The 17,955-nt window shown below is 50.9% G+C and overlaps 6 protein-coding genes across 6 annotated transcripts; all 6 read left to right on the forward strand.

Annotated features, from left to right (window-relative positions):
• Positions 1 to 2,573: 2,573 nt before the first annotated feature.
• On the forward strand, positions 2,574 to 3,022 carry BO79DRAFT_42911 (uncharacterized protein). The gene has a single exon (XM_025689236.1). The coding sequence runs from the start codon at positions 2,654 to 2,656 to the stop codon at positions 2,927 to 2,929; it is 276 nt and encodes a 91-aa protein (XP_025543907.1). The 5' UTR covers positions 2,574 to 2,653; the 3' UTR covers positions 2,930 to 3,022.
• Positions 3,023 to 7,046: 4,024 nt separating this feature from the next.
• On the forward strand, positions 7,047 to 8,192 carry BO79DRAFT_213738 (C2H2-type zinc finger protein; the record flags this gene model as incomplete). The annotated part of the gene is made up of 1 exon (XM_025683214.1): positions 7,047 to 8,192. The coding sequence occupies one exon, from the start codon at positions 7,047 to 7,049 to the stop codon at positions 8,190 to 8,192; it is 1,146 nt and encodes a 381-aa protein (XP_025543908.1).
• Positions 8,193 to 8,312: 120 nt separating this feature from the next.
• On the forward strand, positions 8,313 to 8,806 carry BO79DRAFT_42923 (uncharacterized protein). The gene has a single exon (XM_025689237.1). It carries the CDS (start codon positions 8,432 to 8,434, stop codon positions 8,720 to 8,722), a length of 291 nt encoding a protein of 96 aa, XP_025543909.1. The 5' UTR covers positions 8,313 to 8,431; the 3' UTR covers positions 8,723 to 8,806.
• A 1,298-nt stretch (positions 8,807 to 10,104) lies between these two features.
• Positions 10,105 to 11,272, forward strand: BO79DRAFT_234964 (uncharacterized protein; the record flags this gene model as incomplete). The annotated part of the gene is made up of 3 exons (XM_025684435.1): positions 10,105 to 10,148; positions 10,416 to 10,511; positions 10,606 to 11,272. The coding sequence occupies 3 exons, from the start codon at positions 10,105 to 10,107 to the stop codon at positions 11,270 to 11,272; spliced, it is 807 nt and encodes a 268-aa protein (XP_025543910.1).
• Positions 11,273 to 12,101: 829 nt separating this feature from the next.
• On the forward strand, positions 12,102 to 12,874 carry BO79DRAFT_213740 (U6 snRNA-associated Sm-like protein LSm1; the record flags this gene model as incomplete). The annotated part of the gene is made up of 4 exons (XM_025683215.1): positions 12,102 to 12,267; positions 12,349 to 12,417; positions 12,496 to 12,611; positions 12,701 to 12,874. 4 exons carry the CDS (start codon positions 12,102 to 12,104, stop codon positions 12,872 to 12,874), a joined length of 525 nt encoding a protein of 174 aa, XP_025543911.1.
• Positions 12,875 to 13,697: 823 nt separating this feature from the next.
• Positions 13,698 to 17,711, forward strand: BO79DRAFT_137601 (mRNA-binding protein RRP12; the record flags this gene model as incomplete). Its single annotated transcript, XM_025678130.1, has 3 exons — positions 13,698 to 13,760; positions 13,883 to 15,793; positions 15,849 to 17,711. The coding sequence occupies 3 exons, from the start codon at positions 13,698 to 13,700 to the stop codon at positions 17,709 to 17,711; spliced, it is 3,837 nt and encodes a 1,278-aa protein (XP_025543912.1).
• Positions 17,712 to 17,955: the final 244 nt, after the last annotated feature.

Here is a 17,955-nt window from a genome sequence, read left to right on the forward strand (position 1 = left end):
AAAGGTACAACTAGATGATCCCGTCTGGGCGATGTTCTGGACTTGGCTCAATGCAGGGCCCCGAACATCCGTCTCATATGAGGGGAAGTGGTGTTGTCAATCACCATGTAACCAAAGGTGGAAAATCCAGTAAAGAATGTGTGATGAAAGTTGATCATGATGCTAGTATTTAGTAACGAATTTTCATTGTCCGGAGACAATCTGCTCTGGTAGAGATATACTCCGTACTCCGCACCAGACTAGCGGATGATCCCAAGTCCAACTGAATGAATGAATGCATCGATCATTTTCTGCTGGGGGCCGTGGGATAGACCATCGCCTATCGGATCGCTAGGCGCTATACTGTTGGTGGATGAGTTTGTGGTTGGTAAAAGATGAAGCAAATTATTATCTCACAGTGGGGTTTCGTCAAACTACTGGCGGGTCATTACGGAGCACACAATTCCCCTCTAAGCAATTAAGCAGTAACTGTAACAGAGAACAGTTCCTGCGAAACGCAATCCTTTGGCGGATAAACGGCTTCTAGGATATTGGCGCTTACGCTTGATCCTCTCTGAAGGTGACGGACAGTGGGGGGTCATTTTTCGTTTCAATCCCTGCTTCTTCATTCTCATTGACTTTTTGTTTCTACGTACTCCCATTTCTTGGGTTTGCGGAGACGGTTGCCGCCGGTAGTTACCGTGGTAGTGACTCGTGACTCGCAGACTTCTCATCAAGAACAACTAAGTAACTGCAGACGGGACGAGGTCAGAGAGGGTTATCTGCAACCGAGTGGTCAGTTAGGCTTGGCTAGGGTAGATCCGCGTCGTACTCCCTCCTAAAAGAGTAATTCAGAGCATATCATGGCGCCGTGAAGCCGAGCCAGTGACCGGACTTAGACACAGGGATGGCCCTTTGCGGTTAGAGGCCTGGCCAAATCTGAGTGTCGATCCCCGGCTGCGTTGATCGCGGGGAAGATCTTCCGTCTTTCGGAGTCGAAAAAGCGGAGGAGACAATGAACAATACTACTTTGCAAAGGATGGGCAAACGGGGTAAAGGGAACTCAAAAATGGATTGCCACTGAGATACAGGTTTACATGCTCGTTCTGCTGATAACCCAAGCCCCGGGGATTCTACGGGGTCCTCTAGAATGGATCCTCCCCCTTCTAGACTATCTATGGGGTCAGGGTTGTCGCACCATGATCAGCGTCAGTCTGATTCAATAGTGCGTTGGGGCTGCATGCAGAGCGGATGCGAGGAGACTGGAAAGACCGAGAGATAGAAGAAGCCTTTTTCCCTGGCACAAACAACCAACTACTACTAAGCGCAACGGCTCAATGCTCAGCCATACATCGGCGCTAAATCATGGCTGGTGTTGTTGGTTGCCAAATATTACCAACACTCAAAATAGTTGGCCCGTGACAGCTTCTTAAGGATAATAATAAAATAGTATAACCACAGGCAGATACATTCTGTCTTGGGAGGCGCCGGGGATAGAAAGGTTAGTACAGCCACCACAGTGCCACATCGGGGTAAAACTGAAAGGTCCCCTTTGTTGTGGATGGGGTGGTGCCATGCCAGGCTGGTCAGGATTTGAGGGAATAATCCGAACCCCCAATCAAACGGCAAGGAGGGATGCTATTTCCATCACGACCAGGCAGTGAGTGTGTGGTAGGTGGTATCCGAACAAATGAAAAGGTTGTTACCCTCTTCCCCTCCTTATCCGGAATCATAATAATATTAGTAGTAGTAATGATAATAACAATAATAATGCTATGAGAAACGTACGTGGCTCCGGCTAGTTGGGGTGGTTACGTACAGGGCAGCGGTACCTGCGTGCCAACCTCATTCCTCTCTTTCCCCATTTGTCCCACCATCCCAAGTCTGGAGAGATGGTGGGGTGATTGCTGGGCGCCCCCTTCTTTGGGATTAATTAATTCACTGACCGGCAAAGTGCCGGCAATCGGTCCGGCACCAGGTGTCCATGTAGTGAGAGATGTTCGACCAGACAGGAGGTCCCCACCCCACAAAAGAAAATTTGTGCAATACACAATTATCATACAGTATAGATAAGGAAACGAGCCAGGCCTACCAAGAAAGTTGGAGTATAGTGTGTGTGTGTGTGTGTGTGTGTGTGTATTGTAGATACTCAGGTGTCTGCGGGGATGACGGCCGGATCCCCTCACAAATTCTAGGCGGAGAGAGAGAACATGTCCCATGCCACCTTCTGGTATCTGCAGCGGGCGGCACCTGCTCAATCAATGATCACTTGTGTATCTTCCTGCGTGTATACTACTGTGTCGTAGTCTCGTAGTGGTAGTAGTACTTTTGTTTTTTTCTTCTTATCTGAAGAATCTTATTAGTCACTTTCCCCCTCCTTTCATTTCTGGTGATCGGCCAGGTCGCGACGCCTTCCTCTCTGATCCCGCTGTGCCGGGGAAACTCTCCAGGCTCCAAACAAACGAACCATTCAAGGTCACGATCCGATATCCGCTGATCGCAAAGAAGGGCCGTCAGCCGGGTCTAGCCTATCAGAGCTGGTAACAAAACCACGATATCGCCCTGGTGGGGGTTTCATCCGTCGGGTTCCTCCCCCTTGGTCAGGGTTCGAGATAACAGCATCGCATCACCCTCGATTCTCGCGGGTGACAACAATGTGGGCTGGAGGAGGTCCATGGAGGTGGCATGTGTTACACACACCCAAGCCCGGATACATGACCCTGCTGCATCTTATCCGATGACAATGCCTAGCCGGAACCTTGATTTCCCATACTTGACTCCGCAGACTAAAGCACATTTCAATTCCAAGAATGGAGCAAGCTGGTATCTACTATCTATCTATCCATCCATCTTGCTGAATCTACTACTACTACTACTAGTACTAGTCCCCGGTCGGCGCGGACCCCTCGGGGTGGGAGGGTTGAGTGCCTGTGATCTGATCTGCCACTAAGCGGCCTGTTCTGACGGCTTGATGCATATTTCCCGCTTCCTTCGACTCTCCTTTGGAACAGTATTCCCAGCTCGGATATTTCATATAGTGTACAGAGTAGTAAGTATCTAGTCGCACTTTTAGAGAGCTTCCTCGAATGCAAATCCACTAGTCCACCACTACTGATATGTATGTTGTCATTCACCACCTGTGGCATACAATCTATCCCTATGACCCTTGCGTGCCCGTAGATAAGGATGCCGCAAGACCCCAAAAGGAGGAATTTCATTAGAAAATAAAACAAAAATATGAGAGCACATTATACCACCCACTTACGGACATGGAGTCCTAGTTTAAGCCTAGAAGCGATGGCGAGCGCGTGAAGGGCTGTCCGTGAAGCCCTTGGCTGGCTGGACTTGCCGAGACCGTATCTTTCTTTATCCCGATGACGCCTGGGCCTTTTCTTGCCCCGGTTAGATAGCACCGTGCAATTCAGCGAACAATGTCATCGGTCGATTAATTTAATATGTACAGACTCCACAGCCGGTGGCAAAATCTCCGCATGGAGATTTCCCCATCTGATCCTGAAAAGAGCCATACTATACGTAGATATCTAGTAGTAGCTGCGTGGATAGTACCGGAGGTGGTGGACTACCTGTCTGGGGAGGGAATAGTACATTCCGGGCGCAGATAGAGAGAGCTATTGTTGTGGACCTGGGGATATTGCGGAGTTCAATTTCCGAGCTTACCGGAGCCCTCGTTCCCTCCCACATAGTTACGGTCTCACATTACCCCCCCCCCCTTTTTTTTTGGTTTGGCGACCCCATGTTGTTTCTCTTGACGGAGATGTGGGTGCCTGACACTGATGAAACACAATGCAGGGCGGCGCGTCCTCTGAAGTGGTGAAGATTCTAGTTAAGCGCTAGTCCAGGGGGTTGCATTTGAGGGGGGAAATGATTCTTCTCGGTAGTTATACACTAATGCTGAATAACTCTACGGGCGCTTGAAAGGGGGGTTCCTAGCAAGACCGGTTAAATAGGAATGGAAATCTATTCGGGATTACGGGTCTAAAAGCCGGTGTTATTATGCGATCGTGGTGCCAACAGTAATCCCTCCCGAGTTGTCCTTGATACATACCTGGTACCTACATACTTAGGCAGGTACCTTCTTAGCTGGCCATTCCCACGTAGCTTTGCCTAGCCGCGGAGGGATGCCATCCAGAGATGACACGGTCGAGTCATCGTCGTGTTCTTGGGGTACAGTTTGTTATCCGAATGCAAGCCCAGCTGAGAGTTTCGCCTCGTCTTGCGCCTCGCCCCCCCTTGAAGGGAAGTGTTGTTGTTGGCGGAGCCAATGATTCGTCTGAGTCATGAGGCTGATGCAATGCTGTCCTTTCCCCACAAAGTTGAACCCCCCGACTGCGGTCAGTCTGCCCTCACCCGCAACAGGCTGGACGTCATCCCGGCTCTTTTTCGTGTGCTCCAGTCCATCCAGTGGTTTCCGTCAGCAGCCTCATTTAGGTACAGAGTCGGAGGTATCTACACAAAAACTAGGTTAGAAGGAATAGGAGTAGATAACTCGTCCCATGGGGATGATGATGTATTGGATCTCGCCCATCGTATGACTCTTGGTTCAGCGCAACGGTCTGCCCTACCAGGTCCTTCGCTTTGCACTGTCTATGATCACCGCTCCCGTCACCTCGAGTCACTTGGGAACTCTCATTCGATGTGAGTTCATCTCCCCTGCTGGTTATCTACTTCTCTCAGTACCCAACCATTGCTGAATGATGGTCGATCAGCTGGTCTGGACTGGGCGGTCTCGAAGATCTCGTCGAACAAATTCTTTCCCCGGTAATGCCCCAGACAGGTTGGGGAAATACATACGCACGTAGGAGGGCCAGAAAAATAAAAAATAAAAACAAACCACGAAAAATAAATAATCAAAGAAGAAAAGAGAAAATTGAGCAAATTATAAACCATAACCAGAAATGAGTCTTGCATCCGCAGGCACATCATCACCTCATACCTCCATCATCGACAATCATCAAAATGGCATCATTCTAGGGATTCGTTTCGTGTGCGCCTGCCGCACACCCCCCTTCTAGAGTAGCAGTAGTAGTAGTAGTGGATAGATGGAGGAATTGAATCGATCTTCCATCTCCGCTTGACCGTATCACGCTTTCGGTCGAGATCAATACACCATAATTACCTACCGCCTAGATAACTTCACCACCCCCACTGGTGATCATGATGATTCGGATTCCTCCCGTGCAAATGATCGATGGCTAGTGAGCATGAACAATCAAGTTAAAGTAGGGTAGCTATCACATGGATGATGATGATTCTTGGAAAATGCCTACCTCCTGCCTCGCATTATCCGACCGGCGAGACAAATCGCGTAATCAACCGCGCTTGGTCACCACCGGAGTGAACATCATACCGACACCGATGGGGAAACTAAGGTATCTACGCGGTCGCCTATCGAGAAGGATTGTCCAGATCATCCGCGATAGCCGGTGCGAAGTCTGAGACCGGGTTGCTGCTGCTGATGTTCGTGTTCGTGATAGGGTTTCTTACCATTACTTACTACTACCACCACCACCACCTATACCACCAACCAAAACCCCAATACTGTGCGTACACATAACCAACAACCCCAGAGACCCTCCCGGGGCCTTACAGCTTTACCTTACCGACACCCAACAATACGGGGCACGCACTTCTCCAGACCACACAGCCACTTCTGCAGTTCCAGTTTCTACTCCGTAATCCCTCTTGACTCTAGTCCGCCCCACATTCTTTTTTTTTTTTTCTTAACACGCCTTACCTGTTTTGACACCCTCTCTTCCCGGTCAGTAATAGTGAAATTTTTCTAACACACCGTGCGTGGCCCGAAAACCAGACGGAAGAAGCCCCGAGATAGGCAACTGATGGAGACACCCGTTTGGCAATTCAAGGACTTCAAAGAGAGTATATCCATATATTCTTCAAAGAACTCATGTACTGAGTATAAAAGCGGTAGATACCAAGTGATCATAACATCATATATCCAGGCAAGTAATTATAAAAAGGATAAGAAGAGCATGAAATGATAACGACAAAGCATTGCGTTCCATCTGACTAGGAAAGCTGACTGACCGGTTTGAAGCCCCAAGAAGCAAAGCAGCCGATCTGGTTCAAGCACGTTCTTTTTCCCTTTCCTGCTTTTTTTGCCCCCCCGATATTTATCCCCACACAAAGTACATAGTCTTTTTCTTTTTTCGATTTTTTATTTTCCCTTTTTTTTATTTTAATCATATTTCCCTTTTCATCGATTTTTTTTATCCATCTTTTTTTTAATTTTTCAATTTTCTTTTTTTCTTTTTTTTTTTTTTCCTTCGCGTTCCCATTCTGCTCTCCGATTCCGATAACCCACCCCCTCTACGAGTCGCCCTCTTTTCCCTCCCCTCCCCCGAATTCCGTTTCCTTCTTCTTCCCCTCCATTCCTCATCTTTTCGCCCTTCCCGATTTCTTCTCTTCTTATATATTCATCTCCCCAGATCATCTTCTCCAGGTTTTCTTTCTCCCTCCTCTTTTCGAGACCATTTGCTCAACATCACCCTTGTCCGGCTCGCTACTCATCCACCTCCGGGGTCCATTTCCGATTCCGGCTTCACCCAACACTTATCATAACTACCACACATTCCGTATCCCTTCAATAATTGAAAGGGAATTCGTCGTTATCAGCCCTTGGTTGAATTTACAATTGAATACCGCTTCGCCCTGGTTCGTCATCAGGGCCCTGTGATCCTCACTACCCTTGCGGTCTTCCTCCTATCATCTCTCCTTGCCAAGGTTAGGTCTGGGGTGCTAGCGGGTGGTGATCGACTGGCCGATATAGCTACCCCTGGTCGCGACGTGCATCACTATCGCCTCGGCTTCTCATCCCTTCCGAACGTGTCCTTTTTAAACCCGGCTCTGTCCTACCTTTCTACTCTCGTCGGTCTTGGGACAAGCTTCACATGCCGCCACCGGCCTCTTCAGTAGATTTTTCAAATCTGCTGAACCCTCAAAGCAATTCCACTGATTCCACCCCTTCCACCCCTGTGGACAGCTCCAAAACTCCTTCTACTCCGTCCAGTACACAGTCGAACTCCAACATGGCGTCGTCCGTCAGCCTACTTCCGCCGCTCATGAAGGGTGCCCGGCCTGCGACCGAAGAAGTGCGTCAGGATCTTCCCCGCCCTTACAAGTGCCCCCTCTGCGATCGCGCGTTCCACCGTCTGGAGCACCAGACAAGACATATTCGCACGCATACGGGTGAAAAGCCGCACGCCTGCCAATTCCCCGGCTGCACTAAGCGCTTCAGTCGTTCTGATGAGCTTACGCGCCACTCGCGAATCCACAACAACCCTAATTCGAGGCGCAGCAACAAGGCTCAGCATCTGGCCGCGGCCGCTGCAGCAGCTGCAGGGCAGGACAACGCCATGGCCAACACCGCCAGCGCTATGATGCCTCCTCCCAGCAAGCCAATGACCCGGTCAGCCCCCGTGTCGCAGGTCGGCTCCCCCGACATTTCTCCCCCTCACTCCTTCTCCAACTACGCCAGTCACATGCGGTCGAACTTGGGCCCGTATGCTCGCAATAGCGAACGGGCATCGTCGGGCATGGACATTAACCTCCTGGCGACGGCTGCGTCGCAGGTGGAACGCGACGAACACTTCAGCTTCCATGCAGGGCCACGCAATCACCATCTGTTCAGCTCGCGCCACCACGGAAGTGGCCGTCTGCCCTCTTTGTCTGCTTACGCGATCACACACAACATGAGCCGGTCGCATTCACATGAAGACGACGACGGTTACTCGCACCGTGTGAAACGTTCAAGACCCAACTCTCCCAACTCGACTGCTCCTTCCTCTCCCACCTTCTCCCACGACTCCCTTTCACCCACTCCCGATCACACTCCCTTGGCGACTCCCGCTCACTCACCGCGGTTGAGACCCCTGGGCTCCAGCGATCTGCATTTGCCGTCTATCCGTCATCTGTCGCTCCACCACACACCAGCTCTTGCTCCGATGGAACCACAACCGGAAGGGCCCAACTACTACAGTCCTTCCCAAGGTCACCATGGTCCCAGCATCTCGGACATCATGTCTAAACCGGACGGAACACAGCGCAAGCTGCCAGTCCCTCAGGTGCCGAAAGTCGCCGTTCAGGATATGTTGAATCCTGGTAGTGGATTCTCGTCGGTCACATCGTCGACCGCGAATTCCGTTGCCGGTGGTGACCTGGCCGAACGTTTTTAAGTTCGAACATTCTTCAGCCACACGTTGGTTTGTGTAAAAATTGGGTTCAAAAAAATCAGCAGTTCTCTTATGCGCGCTACGACCGAATAGACTTGTGCATTTACAAAGGTTCATGGGCATCATTGGTGTCGGGTGATTGGGTGGTTTTTCTTTCCTCAGCTTTTCTGTTGGATTATCTTTCTCATTGTTTTTTCCTCCTATTACTTTTTTTTTTTGTTGCAAGGCGTCTCTACTGATAGATGGACGGGATATCCTGTGAATTTGTTCTTTTTGTGTCCCCTCTTCTGATCCTCCTTGCCTTTTTCATCAAATACTTTCTTTCTTACCTTCCCCCACAAACTTCCTCTGAAACATCTCCTTCTCTCTCCACTAAACCTATACCAAGCGAAATTGCTCATCAGCTCTTGTGTTCCCTATTTTCTTCTCTCTCTTCTCTTCTGAGGCATCAGACCCTTTTTCATATTAAATTCATGTGTCGAAACACACCACACTTGGTTCGAAGAAGAACATTCCCATTCAAAATCATGTGATTATAGACCTCGAGCAGGATGAGAGGGAAGTCACCCTAAAAAATTCTAAATAAGCCTTTAATTGGAACATACTTAGTACCACTATCATGGATCATCTACTATGTAATAAATTCCCACCCAGTAGCCAATCAAATCTACACAACATAGGTAAGAAATATTTGGAACGAGTCCACCCCCACGATACACTATACTACTGTGGATAGATAAAATAAATTAAAAATGACGGCAAGACCAAACCATGACCATACTACCCCCGGGAGTCGGAGTCGGCACGTACAGTAGTTATGTACGTATTGAGTAATATGAATAAATAAAAATCTCTCCCACTGTGTGTGGGTGTGTGTGGGTGTGTCTTGTCTCAGGATAGAATAGACGCCGATCGTCAGTCAGTCAGGTCATCATTTTCTCGAGTAGAGTCGTCCCGCATGATCAGTCCTCTCTCTCTCTCCCCTGGAGGGTCAGCAACCAGCCCCTTCTCTCACGTTTATCTTAGCTTCTCAGCTACTACTTATGAACTTTTCGGCTGATCAGGGATTCTAGGTAGATAGATAGATAGATAGATAGATATCCGCAAGTCATAGGGACTGATTGAGTTCGGGGTCTATTTTTTTTTTGCACGCTGGTATGTATTTACTGTATACATCAGTAATAGATGTGATAGATAGATCTTCCTTCCTTTGGCTATCGGCGTGGTCCGATGCAGGGATATTTGTGGGGGTGTTGATGAATGGGCTGCCTGAACTACTTTACTGGGATTGCGTCAGATAGAAATTAGATAGATACAGCACAGAGTAAAATGATGCCATCGGTTCATTTTTCATCCATGATCCCCGATCATAGAATGATAGACTCAAGGTAGAAAGACAGTGCTGATGGGGGAGGGAAGTTGGTGAACTGTTCCGAGTGGTCAGTCAGTCAGTGAGTTTGCTATGTTGCGAATGTTACTAAATATGTCAGTTTGAATGCAAGTTGAAGAGAAGAGAGTAAGGAAAGGTAGGGGAAAAAGCAAACAAGCCAAGCAAGCGGGTGGTGGATGTCGTGGAGGCATGTCGCTGGTCTTATCCACGGAATGGTATTCGCACATCTCTCTCTCTCTCTCTCTCTCTCTCTCTCTCTCTCCACATAACCCGGACAGGGCTGGATGGGCTTTGCTGGCTGCCAGTCCACTAGATAGGTAGTAGTAGGTCGTAGTCTAATTGATTCTGGTTTGTTGAAATTTGACTGCTCACCGAAGCGACTAATCACCGTTGACGGGCTTTTCCGGGATTCCCCCCTCCTTGTGCTTCTCTTTGCAATTATCCTCCATCCTTCGTTCCATCATCGCTACTTTTCCCTTAATTTTCCCTTCCCCGCCATGTGCCCTCTGGAGCCTCAAACCCACCATGGCCGTCGCTGAACCGCCCTCCACCTTCTCTTCCCTGGCAAGGTTGGTCGCGCTGTGATGCTCTGGTCCATTCTTCGGTGCTTCGTCGCTGAATGACTATGTCTGGAATGCCTTGATAAAATTGGAGATCATACAAAAAATAAACGAAGGTAACGAATGGCCTCTCTTATCATGGGGAAATACTTGCTTCGCTCCCGTTCCCCATCTTCTCCCCCGCTTCTTAAGCAGGGGAATGGTGACAAGCTTCACAGCCATGACTGGCTTTGTGTCTTCCTTCAACTGCACACAGACTAAGCATGTGGGAAACAGACTCTTCTCGACCACTTTCTCGAACGGGATCGCTCTTTCGTTGTTGCCCATCTCGGGGCGCTTCTGGCGTGCCTCGGCGGTTTATCAGGAACTTCGGTATAATTCCAGCTGCGCGCGCCTTTGAAATCTCAACCCTCTAAGGAAAGAGAGAAGAAAGAGCAAGCTCTAGTTCCATAGAGCCAGGTTGAAGGCGTCGTCTTGAGGAAACGAAAATGCCCCCGTCAACAGCTGTCCCCTCCTTATCGAACGACACTGCCTCGACGCCTGCGTCCTCGTCAAGCGCATCCTTGGACACGAGATGGGCATCCGGTCTCGCAGGTCATGAGATCCTCGAGGATGATGGGACCGGGGCCCTCATCGTCCCAGCTCACACTGATCATCGCACCACCCCCTATACTTATATCTGTCTGTTCCATCTCCTTGACTGTCACATCACGTTTGACAATGCCGAGGACTGGAGAATTCATGTCTTCAGCCACTTTCGCACACACGAACCTCCCAAGACAGCGCGCTGTCCCCTGTGTCCTGGGGAACGGTTTACCGATACCGCTGAATCAAGGGCATGGGATGCAATGCTTGACCACGTCGACGTGGTCCACTATCAGCAGGGCCAGACTCTGGCCGGCAGTCGGCCTGACTTTGAATTGATGCAGTACCTGTATGGCCTGAGGATCATCAGCGTAGATCAATTTAAAGTGATGCAACTCCCGCCGCCACCTTCGAGCCCTGCGTACCATCAATCGCAGGAACCAGTTCGTGCAAGCATCGGCTCTTCCGATGAGCCCTACTGTGCTCCGTATAGTCGGCGACGCGAGGAGAGAATGCGGAGTCAGCGTCGAGGGGTTAGCGTCGCTTGATTGGCTGTGATTAGCTGCAGTTCTTCATCTTGTCTCATCTAAGCTCATTGCTATGTTCTCTTCTGTCATGTCGTTTATAAGTTTTACCGAGTCGTGTATTATCAGCGATGGCCTCAAAAAGCAACCAATTTGGTATCGTGAGGGGTACCTTGGACTATGGTGGAATGCTGCGTTCGAATGTCTTCAATAGCAATTGATAGTTATACTTTTGAGAGATGTTTCTTACCTGATTTTCACCTCTTAGCAGCTAAGTAGAAGGCAGAATCCATGAGTACTAACAATATATACTAGGTTGCTTAGAAGCGGCAGGAAGGTAGCATCGTGATTGCCAATCGCATCGTTCCTGCCTGGCCGGGACCCAGCTAGACTGTAGATTTAGTATAGATACTCCTCTGACCTGCAAGAAATTTGCACTCAATTCAATGATATAATAGAATCATCTTATCATCTGTCGGGATCCAGTGTGATCGTGAGCCGAGACACTATATACTAAGTAGTACTGCCATCATCACCGGTATTCCACCATAGGTATTGTCCACAAAAGGAGGAGCCGTGATACACGTTGCCCTAACTCATAAGTATATCACCAGAAAAATTATCACATAGTGTCTCATCCCTTTCTAGCAATTACCGCAACCAAGATTATTGACAGTTGAGGAAACTTGTGGAGTCTGTCCCTGCGATCCATTGATTGAGCAGCGAAACAAACAGAACAAACACCCACCAACCCGTCACTGACTTCCTTCGATCGGCCGCAGCAGCAATGCAATGGCTACCTGTCTTTCCATATACACCCACCTTTGGCTTTAAGCCCGCTTCTGAATCAAACATGGAACGCCTTCCAATGAATGAGAACCCGGCCGGTGCCCACCATGGCAATGCGCCGCAGGGTTTCCCCCCGCAGAACAACACGCTCGGACCCATGTCGCAAGGTCCCCCGCAATTACCGCCGCAGATGTTCACCACCGCTGCCCAGCTGTTGGATTTGACTGATAGTACGTTATACTACTTTACTTGACCCCCGTGGGCTCATGTCATTATTGAAATCGAAAACCCAACCTAACAATGGTCTTCAGAGAAGCTAGTTCTAGTCCTTCGAGACGGGCGGAAGTTGATCGGAGTTCTGAGAAGCTGGGATCAGTTCGGTATGCGCTACATGATCAACATCTCTTGATGAAGGATATATATCTGACCATGCGACCCTTGCTATGTGACTGCTGCAGCAAACCTCGTCCTTCAGGATACCATTGAACGTCTATATGCTGGCAACCTCTACGCCGATATCCCGCGCGGTATATTTCTCGTTCGGGGTGAGAATGTCTTGCTTCTTGGTGAAATTGTACGTGAAACTCCCATGTGTCTTCTTCGCTATTCATGTCTAGGGCCGGAGGTTGGCTAATTAATGTGTCTTGCTTTTCCGGGTTACAGGATCTTGACAAAGAAGATGACATCCCTCCTCATATCCAGCGCGCGTCGGTCCAGGAAGTGTTTGAGCTGAAGAAGAAGGAAGACGGAGCCCGGAAAGTTGGCGACAAGAAGCGCCATGGGAAGCTACAGACGCTGGGCTTTGAGCCGGAGCATAGCGGAGAGATACTGTTTTAGACACGATGTCTGCTTCAGTCTTTCTCCCTTTCCTACATCCGTGCTAGATTTGTCGCGTCCCAATTAGGGAATCGTAAAGCGACGCGACACAAGACATTTGGTTGATGTGTGATGGGCTATGCGGCCTCAAGGCATCAGTTGACACTTGGTCCGTTTGAATTGCCCTCCGGGACCGTTCGCCAGAGTCAGGTGGTATCGTGGCTCAATAGAGTGGCGGCGGAGGCGAAGGATCTGCTGTGAGGAGGTGTGCGATAGGAAAGAGACTGTGAGAGAGTGAGGGAAAGGAAGAGGAGGAGCTCCACCGGAAAGCCTGTGGGAGCGCACAACAAGACTGGAGGATAGTCGACATAACGGATGCTTGGACGGCTTCGGAGTAGATTCCAGCTTGTCTCCAGCAGAAAGAGAGTCTGATCAAGGCGTGTGTGATTGTATGGGTGGAGGCTACGCTTGACGATTGTCATGTCTGATTACGCTGTTCTATAGTATTATTTCCTTATATTTTCTTATGCTATATCTTCTCCGAATTGGACCAATTGAGTGAGACATTGACTACACCTACGGAAATCCATTTAATAGTAGATTATTGAGCTGATGGGTGGAAAAAGAGACGTGGATATAGTGGTTGACTGGTGTTATCGGGGGTTTATCGATAGAGCGCCGCCAAGAAAGCGCCGTACCTTTTTTTCATCCGCCCAAAAAGATCCAGCCGGACCACAAAAAAAATCTCCGCATCCACCACTTCTTCCCTCCTCTCCCTCCTCCCTTACTACTTCCCAGGTTTCTGGATCTACTTCTCAACGGCCCGTCGGTTGATCGTCCCATCATGGCGACCCTGGCGGAGAAGCTTGAGAAGATCAAGTCTCCCAAGCTGCAGAACCAGCACCATGTAAGTCCCCGTTGAATCCTCATCCCGCGGAGTCTTCCAGCCCACCCCAATTCGAGGCCTCACTAGATTCCTTCTTATCTCACCATGGTTTTACTGACGATCCTCCTCCTCCTCCTTTTTAGACGGCTGTGGTGCTTTCTGCAGTGGAAGACACTCTTCGCGATCAAAAGGCCGACTTTTCTCCCACCGCCTATTTTGCTGCGCTGCTTGCGCTTTTGTCCCAGTCGATCTCCGCTACTCAAGGCATCGTCAACAAGGATTTGGCAACCTCCGTCGTTTATCTACTCGATCTCACTACCGCTTATGTCCCTGCCTCGATTCTCCGCGCCAAGTTCTCTCAGATTCTCACCGGTCTCGCCCCTGCCCTTTCCCTGCCAGAGGTTGATGCCCCGCTTCTTCGTCCCTCCATCGGATGTCTCGAGTCCCTCTTGGTCGCCCAGGATGTTGCAGCCTGGAACCTTCCTCACACACAGATCGGCCCGCGCCGTGCGATCGCTGGCCTGCTGAGTCTGGCCGTCGATCACCGTCCCAAGGTGCGGAAGCGTGCCCAGGACGCGTTGGTCAAGGTGCTCAAGTCGCCTCCTCCAAGTCCTTCCCTCGACCACCCGGCGGCCGATATGTGTGCGGAGACTGCTATGCGCACGTTGAGTGACAGCATCACGGCTGCAGCCAAGTCTAAGCGCGGTCGCCATGATTCCAGCGGCCGGGACACCCACGACCCCCTGGTCATCCACTCCCTGCAACTGGTGAAGACGCTCGCGGTCGCATCCGATGGTTGGCCCAGCAAGAAGATTGAGCCGCTGTGCGAGCTCTTGATGAACGCTTCCCGGTCCACGAACGAATTCATCACGATGGGTGCTTTTGAGGTGTTCGAGGTGATCTTCTCCAGCATGGCCGATGAGTTTTCGTCCTCGAAGCTGCCCCGTCTCCTGGAGGCGATCACGGACTTGAAGCCCGCCCAGAACGATTCGCAGCTCCTGCCGCCGTGGATTGCCGTGTTGTCCCGTGGTTACGATGTCTCTGCTCAGACCAGCCCCGAGGATACGTTTGAGAAGCTGCCCGCTTTGTTCAACATGGTTTCCGGCTATTTGGCCTCGCCCTCCAGCAACATCCGTGTGTCGGCATCTGAATGCTTGGTCTCGTTCCTGGCCAACTGCATACCCAACAGCGTTATCGTTGAGCCCTCTGTCTACGATGAGAAGACGCTCGAGAAGATTGCCAAGGCTGCTATGGATCTGCTTTCCGTCAAGTACCAGGCAGCATGGCGGGAAGTGTTCAACGTGTGTGCGGCTCTGTTCGACAGCTTCAAGTGGCGCTCTAGCCCTTTCTTGGATGATATTGTCAAGACGGTCGGAGAGCTCCGCAGCAACGAGTCTTTCCAGGGAAAGAAGGAGGCGGACAACGTTCTTGGTAGCGCCATTGAGGCCATGGGCCCTGCTGCAGTCCTGGAGATTCTGCCCTTGAATATCATTGAGCAGAAGAATGGCCAGCCTGGTCGCGTGTGGCTCCTCCCGGTTCTCCGCGACAACGTCACCAACACCGACCTTGCCCATTTCCGATCTGAGTTCGTCCCTCTTAGTGAAGCTTTGTACCAGAAGGTCATGGAGTTCAGCGCCAGGGAGAAGGCCGTTGAAGTCAAGATCTTCGAAACTCTCGTTCAGCAGACGTGGGCTATCCTTCCGGGCTACTGTGAGCTTCCTCTGGATTTGACTGAGTCTTTCGATCAGGGCTTTGCGGAGCTCCTTTCCAACGTCCTCTACAAGCAGACCGACCTGCGTGTTGACATTTGCAGAGCTTTGCAGAATCTGGTGGAGTCGAACCAGGCCATCTTGTCCCTTGAGGCGAACGAGGATGATCTGATCCTCCAGCGTAGGATTACCAAGAAGGCAGCGGAAAAGAACGTTGCTCATCTTGCCGGTTTTGCCAGCAACTTGTTGGCGGTTCTGTTCAACGTCTACAGCCAAACTCTCCCACACTACAGAGGCTACATTCTCCAATGTATCAATGCTTATCTGAGCATTGCCCCTGAGAAGGTTGGTTCTCATCGCCAATATTTGAATTTTTGACTTGCTAATATATCTTCTACAGGAGCTGAACGAGACGTTTGAACGTGTCACTTCGATGTTGGAGTCCTCCGTGGTTTCAGAGACTGAAGCAGCCAAGCAGGGCAATCAGCAGACTGGTTCTGGCGACAAGATGCCACCTACGTCGCACACTTTGATCGACCTGGTTATTGCTATGTCGATTTACCTGCCCCGCACCAGCTTCGCAAATCTGTTTGGCATAGCTGCGGCTATCCTTAACGGACAGACTGGTGATCAACAGCTGATCAAGAAGGCATACAAGCTGATCCCCCGTTTGGCCCAGACAGAGACTGGAAGCGCCGCGCTTCAAGAGCGCAGTTCGGAGCTGCAGGCGCTCATCCTGGGCACGGCGGATAAGACTCCTGCATCTGCTCGTCGGGATCGTATGCTGGCGATTTACGAACTCATCACCTACTTGCCGACCTCCGACCTGCACTTCATTCCATCCGTTCTCTCGGAAGTTGTCTTGGGCTGCAAGGAGAGCAATGAGAAGGCTCGGACAGCCTCGTTCGACCTGCTCATCCACCTGGCAAAGAGAACTACCGACGAAGAGAAGAACCCTGCCGGCACTAAGATCCGCAACTCCCTGGTGCCGCACATGCCTAATGATGCCCCTGATGCTCCCGCCACTATTGAGGAGTTCTTCACCATGGTATCTGCCGGTCTGGCGGGTAGCTCGCCGCACATGGTTGCTGCCTCCGTCACAGCTCTGTCTCGGTTGTTCTTCGATTTCCACACCCAGATCCAACCTACTGTCCGGTCCGACTTGGTCCAGACCGTGGAGTTGTTCCTCACCAGCAACAACCGCGAGATTGTCCGGTCTGTGCTCGGCTTTGTCAAGGTCGCCGTGGTTGTTCTTCCCGATGAAGATCTCCGTGCGCGCCTCAGCTCCCTTGTTCCCAACCTGATGGTCTGGAGCAAGGAGCACAAGGGTCGTCTCCGCAGCAAGGTAAAGGGTATCCTTGATCGCCTTATCCGACGCTTCGGTGCCGCTCCTATCGAGGAGCTGGTTGGTGAGGCCGACCGGAAGCTGGTGGTCAACATCCGGAAGCTGCGCGAGAGACGCAAGAAGAAGAAGAACGCCGAGCAGGATGGCGAGGACGATGAGGAGAATGATGAGCCCGCCGGACAAGAAGAGAAGAGCGGCCGGTCCTACAGCAACGCCTTCGACAAGGCCGTCTACGACTCCGACCTCGACTCTGACGACGACGCCAGTGAGATTGACGTCGATGAGGAGGGTGTCACTCATGCGCTCAAGGGCCGCAAGGGCAAGCGGTCCAACAAGCAGAGCGAGCAGTACATTCGTGAAATGTCCCCCGAAGACAACCCTCTCGACCTTCTCGCCCCCGATGCCCTGGCCAACATTTCCACCACCAAGCCTAGTGTCCGCTTCCTCAACACTGGCCCCGGTTCCCGGAAGAAGCGCAACGCGAAGGTCGATTCCGACGGCCGTCTCATCCTTGGCGATGATGACGAGGATGTTGACATGTCCGCTGGCCTGGACAACAACGCTGGAGAGAGCGGCATCAACGCCTACGTGCAAGCCGTCAGCGGTCCCGACGCCGTCCGTCGCGGCCAACGTGGTAAGCTCAAGATGGCCCAGTCCCAGAAGAAGAAGGGCGGTGACGATATGGACGTGGACGATGACAACGACAACAACGCCTCTGGCCCTGCCTCCCGGCCCGGCCCTGGCCGTCGTGGCCTAGGCATGCCCAAGACTCACGGTCCCAGCGGCGCCGGACGCATTCAAAAGCGCATGCCCATGCGTGGTCGCCCCGGTCGTGGTGGCAGCCGTGGTGGTAGCCGTGGTGGCGGCCGTGGTAACGGCCGTGGCGGCGGTTTCCGTGTTGGCGGCAACCGGAGATAAATCAATCAACAGCACCTACCTTCCAACCACATACCCCCACAACTGAACTGGTTTGATACATCACCAATAGTCAGTTCAGGACAGTCATCCCTTTTACACATACCACACTCAAAAAGCATTATTTTAACGGCACTGGATACCGAATAGTCAATGAAAGTCATTTTTCAAAGTTCATCATGTCATGTATGGAGTATGACGAGACCGTTTATTTTTCCTTTTTACCTTTATTTTGTTATGGTTTTTT

The sequence above is a fragment of the Aspergillus costaricaensis genome (assembly GCF_003184835.1).
Source record: "Aspergillus costaricaensis CBS 115574 unplaced genomic scaffold BO79scaffold_3, whole genome shotgun sequence".
Lineage (NCBI taxonomy): Eukaryota > Fungi > Ascomycota > Eurotiomycetes > Eurotiales > Aspergillaceae > Aspergillus > Aspergillus costaricensis.

What these genes read in the sequence shown, in the direction of transcription:
- BO79DRAFT_42911 (XM_025689236.1), top strand. Translation starts at nt 2,654, where the DNA reads ATGGAGGTGGCATGTGTTACACACACCCAAGCCCGGATACATGACCCT.
- BO79DRAFT_42923 (XM_025689237.1), top strand. Translation starts at nt 8,432, where the DNA reads ATGGACGGGATATCCTGTGAATTTGTTCTTTTTGTGTCCCCTCTTCTG.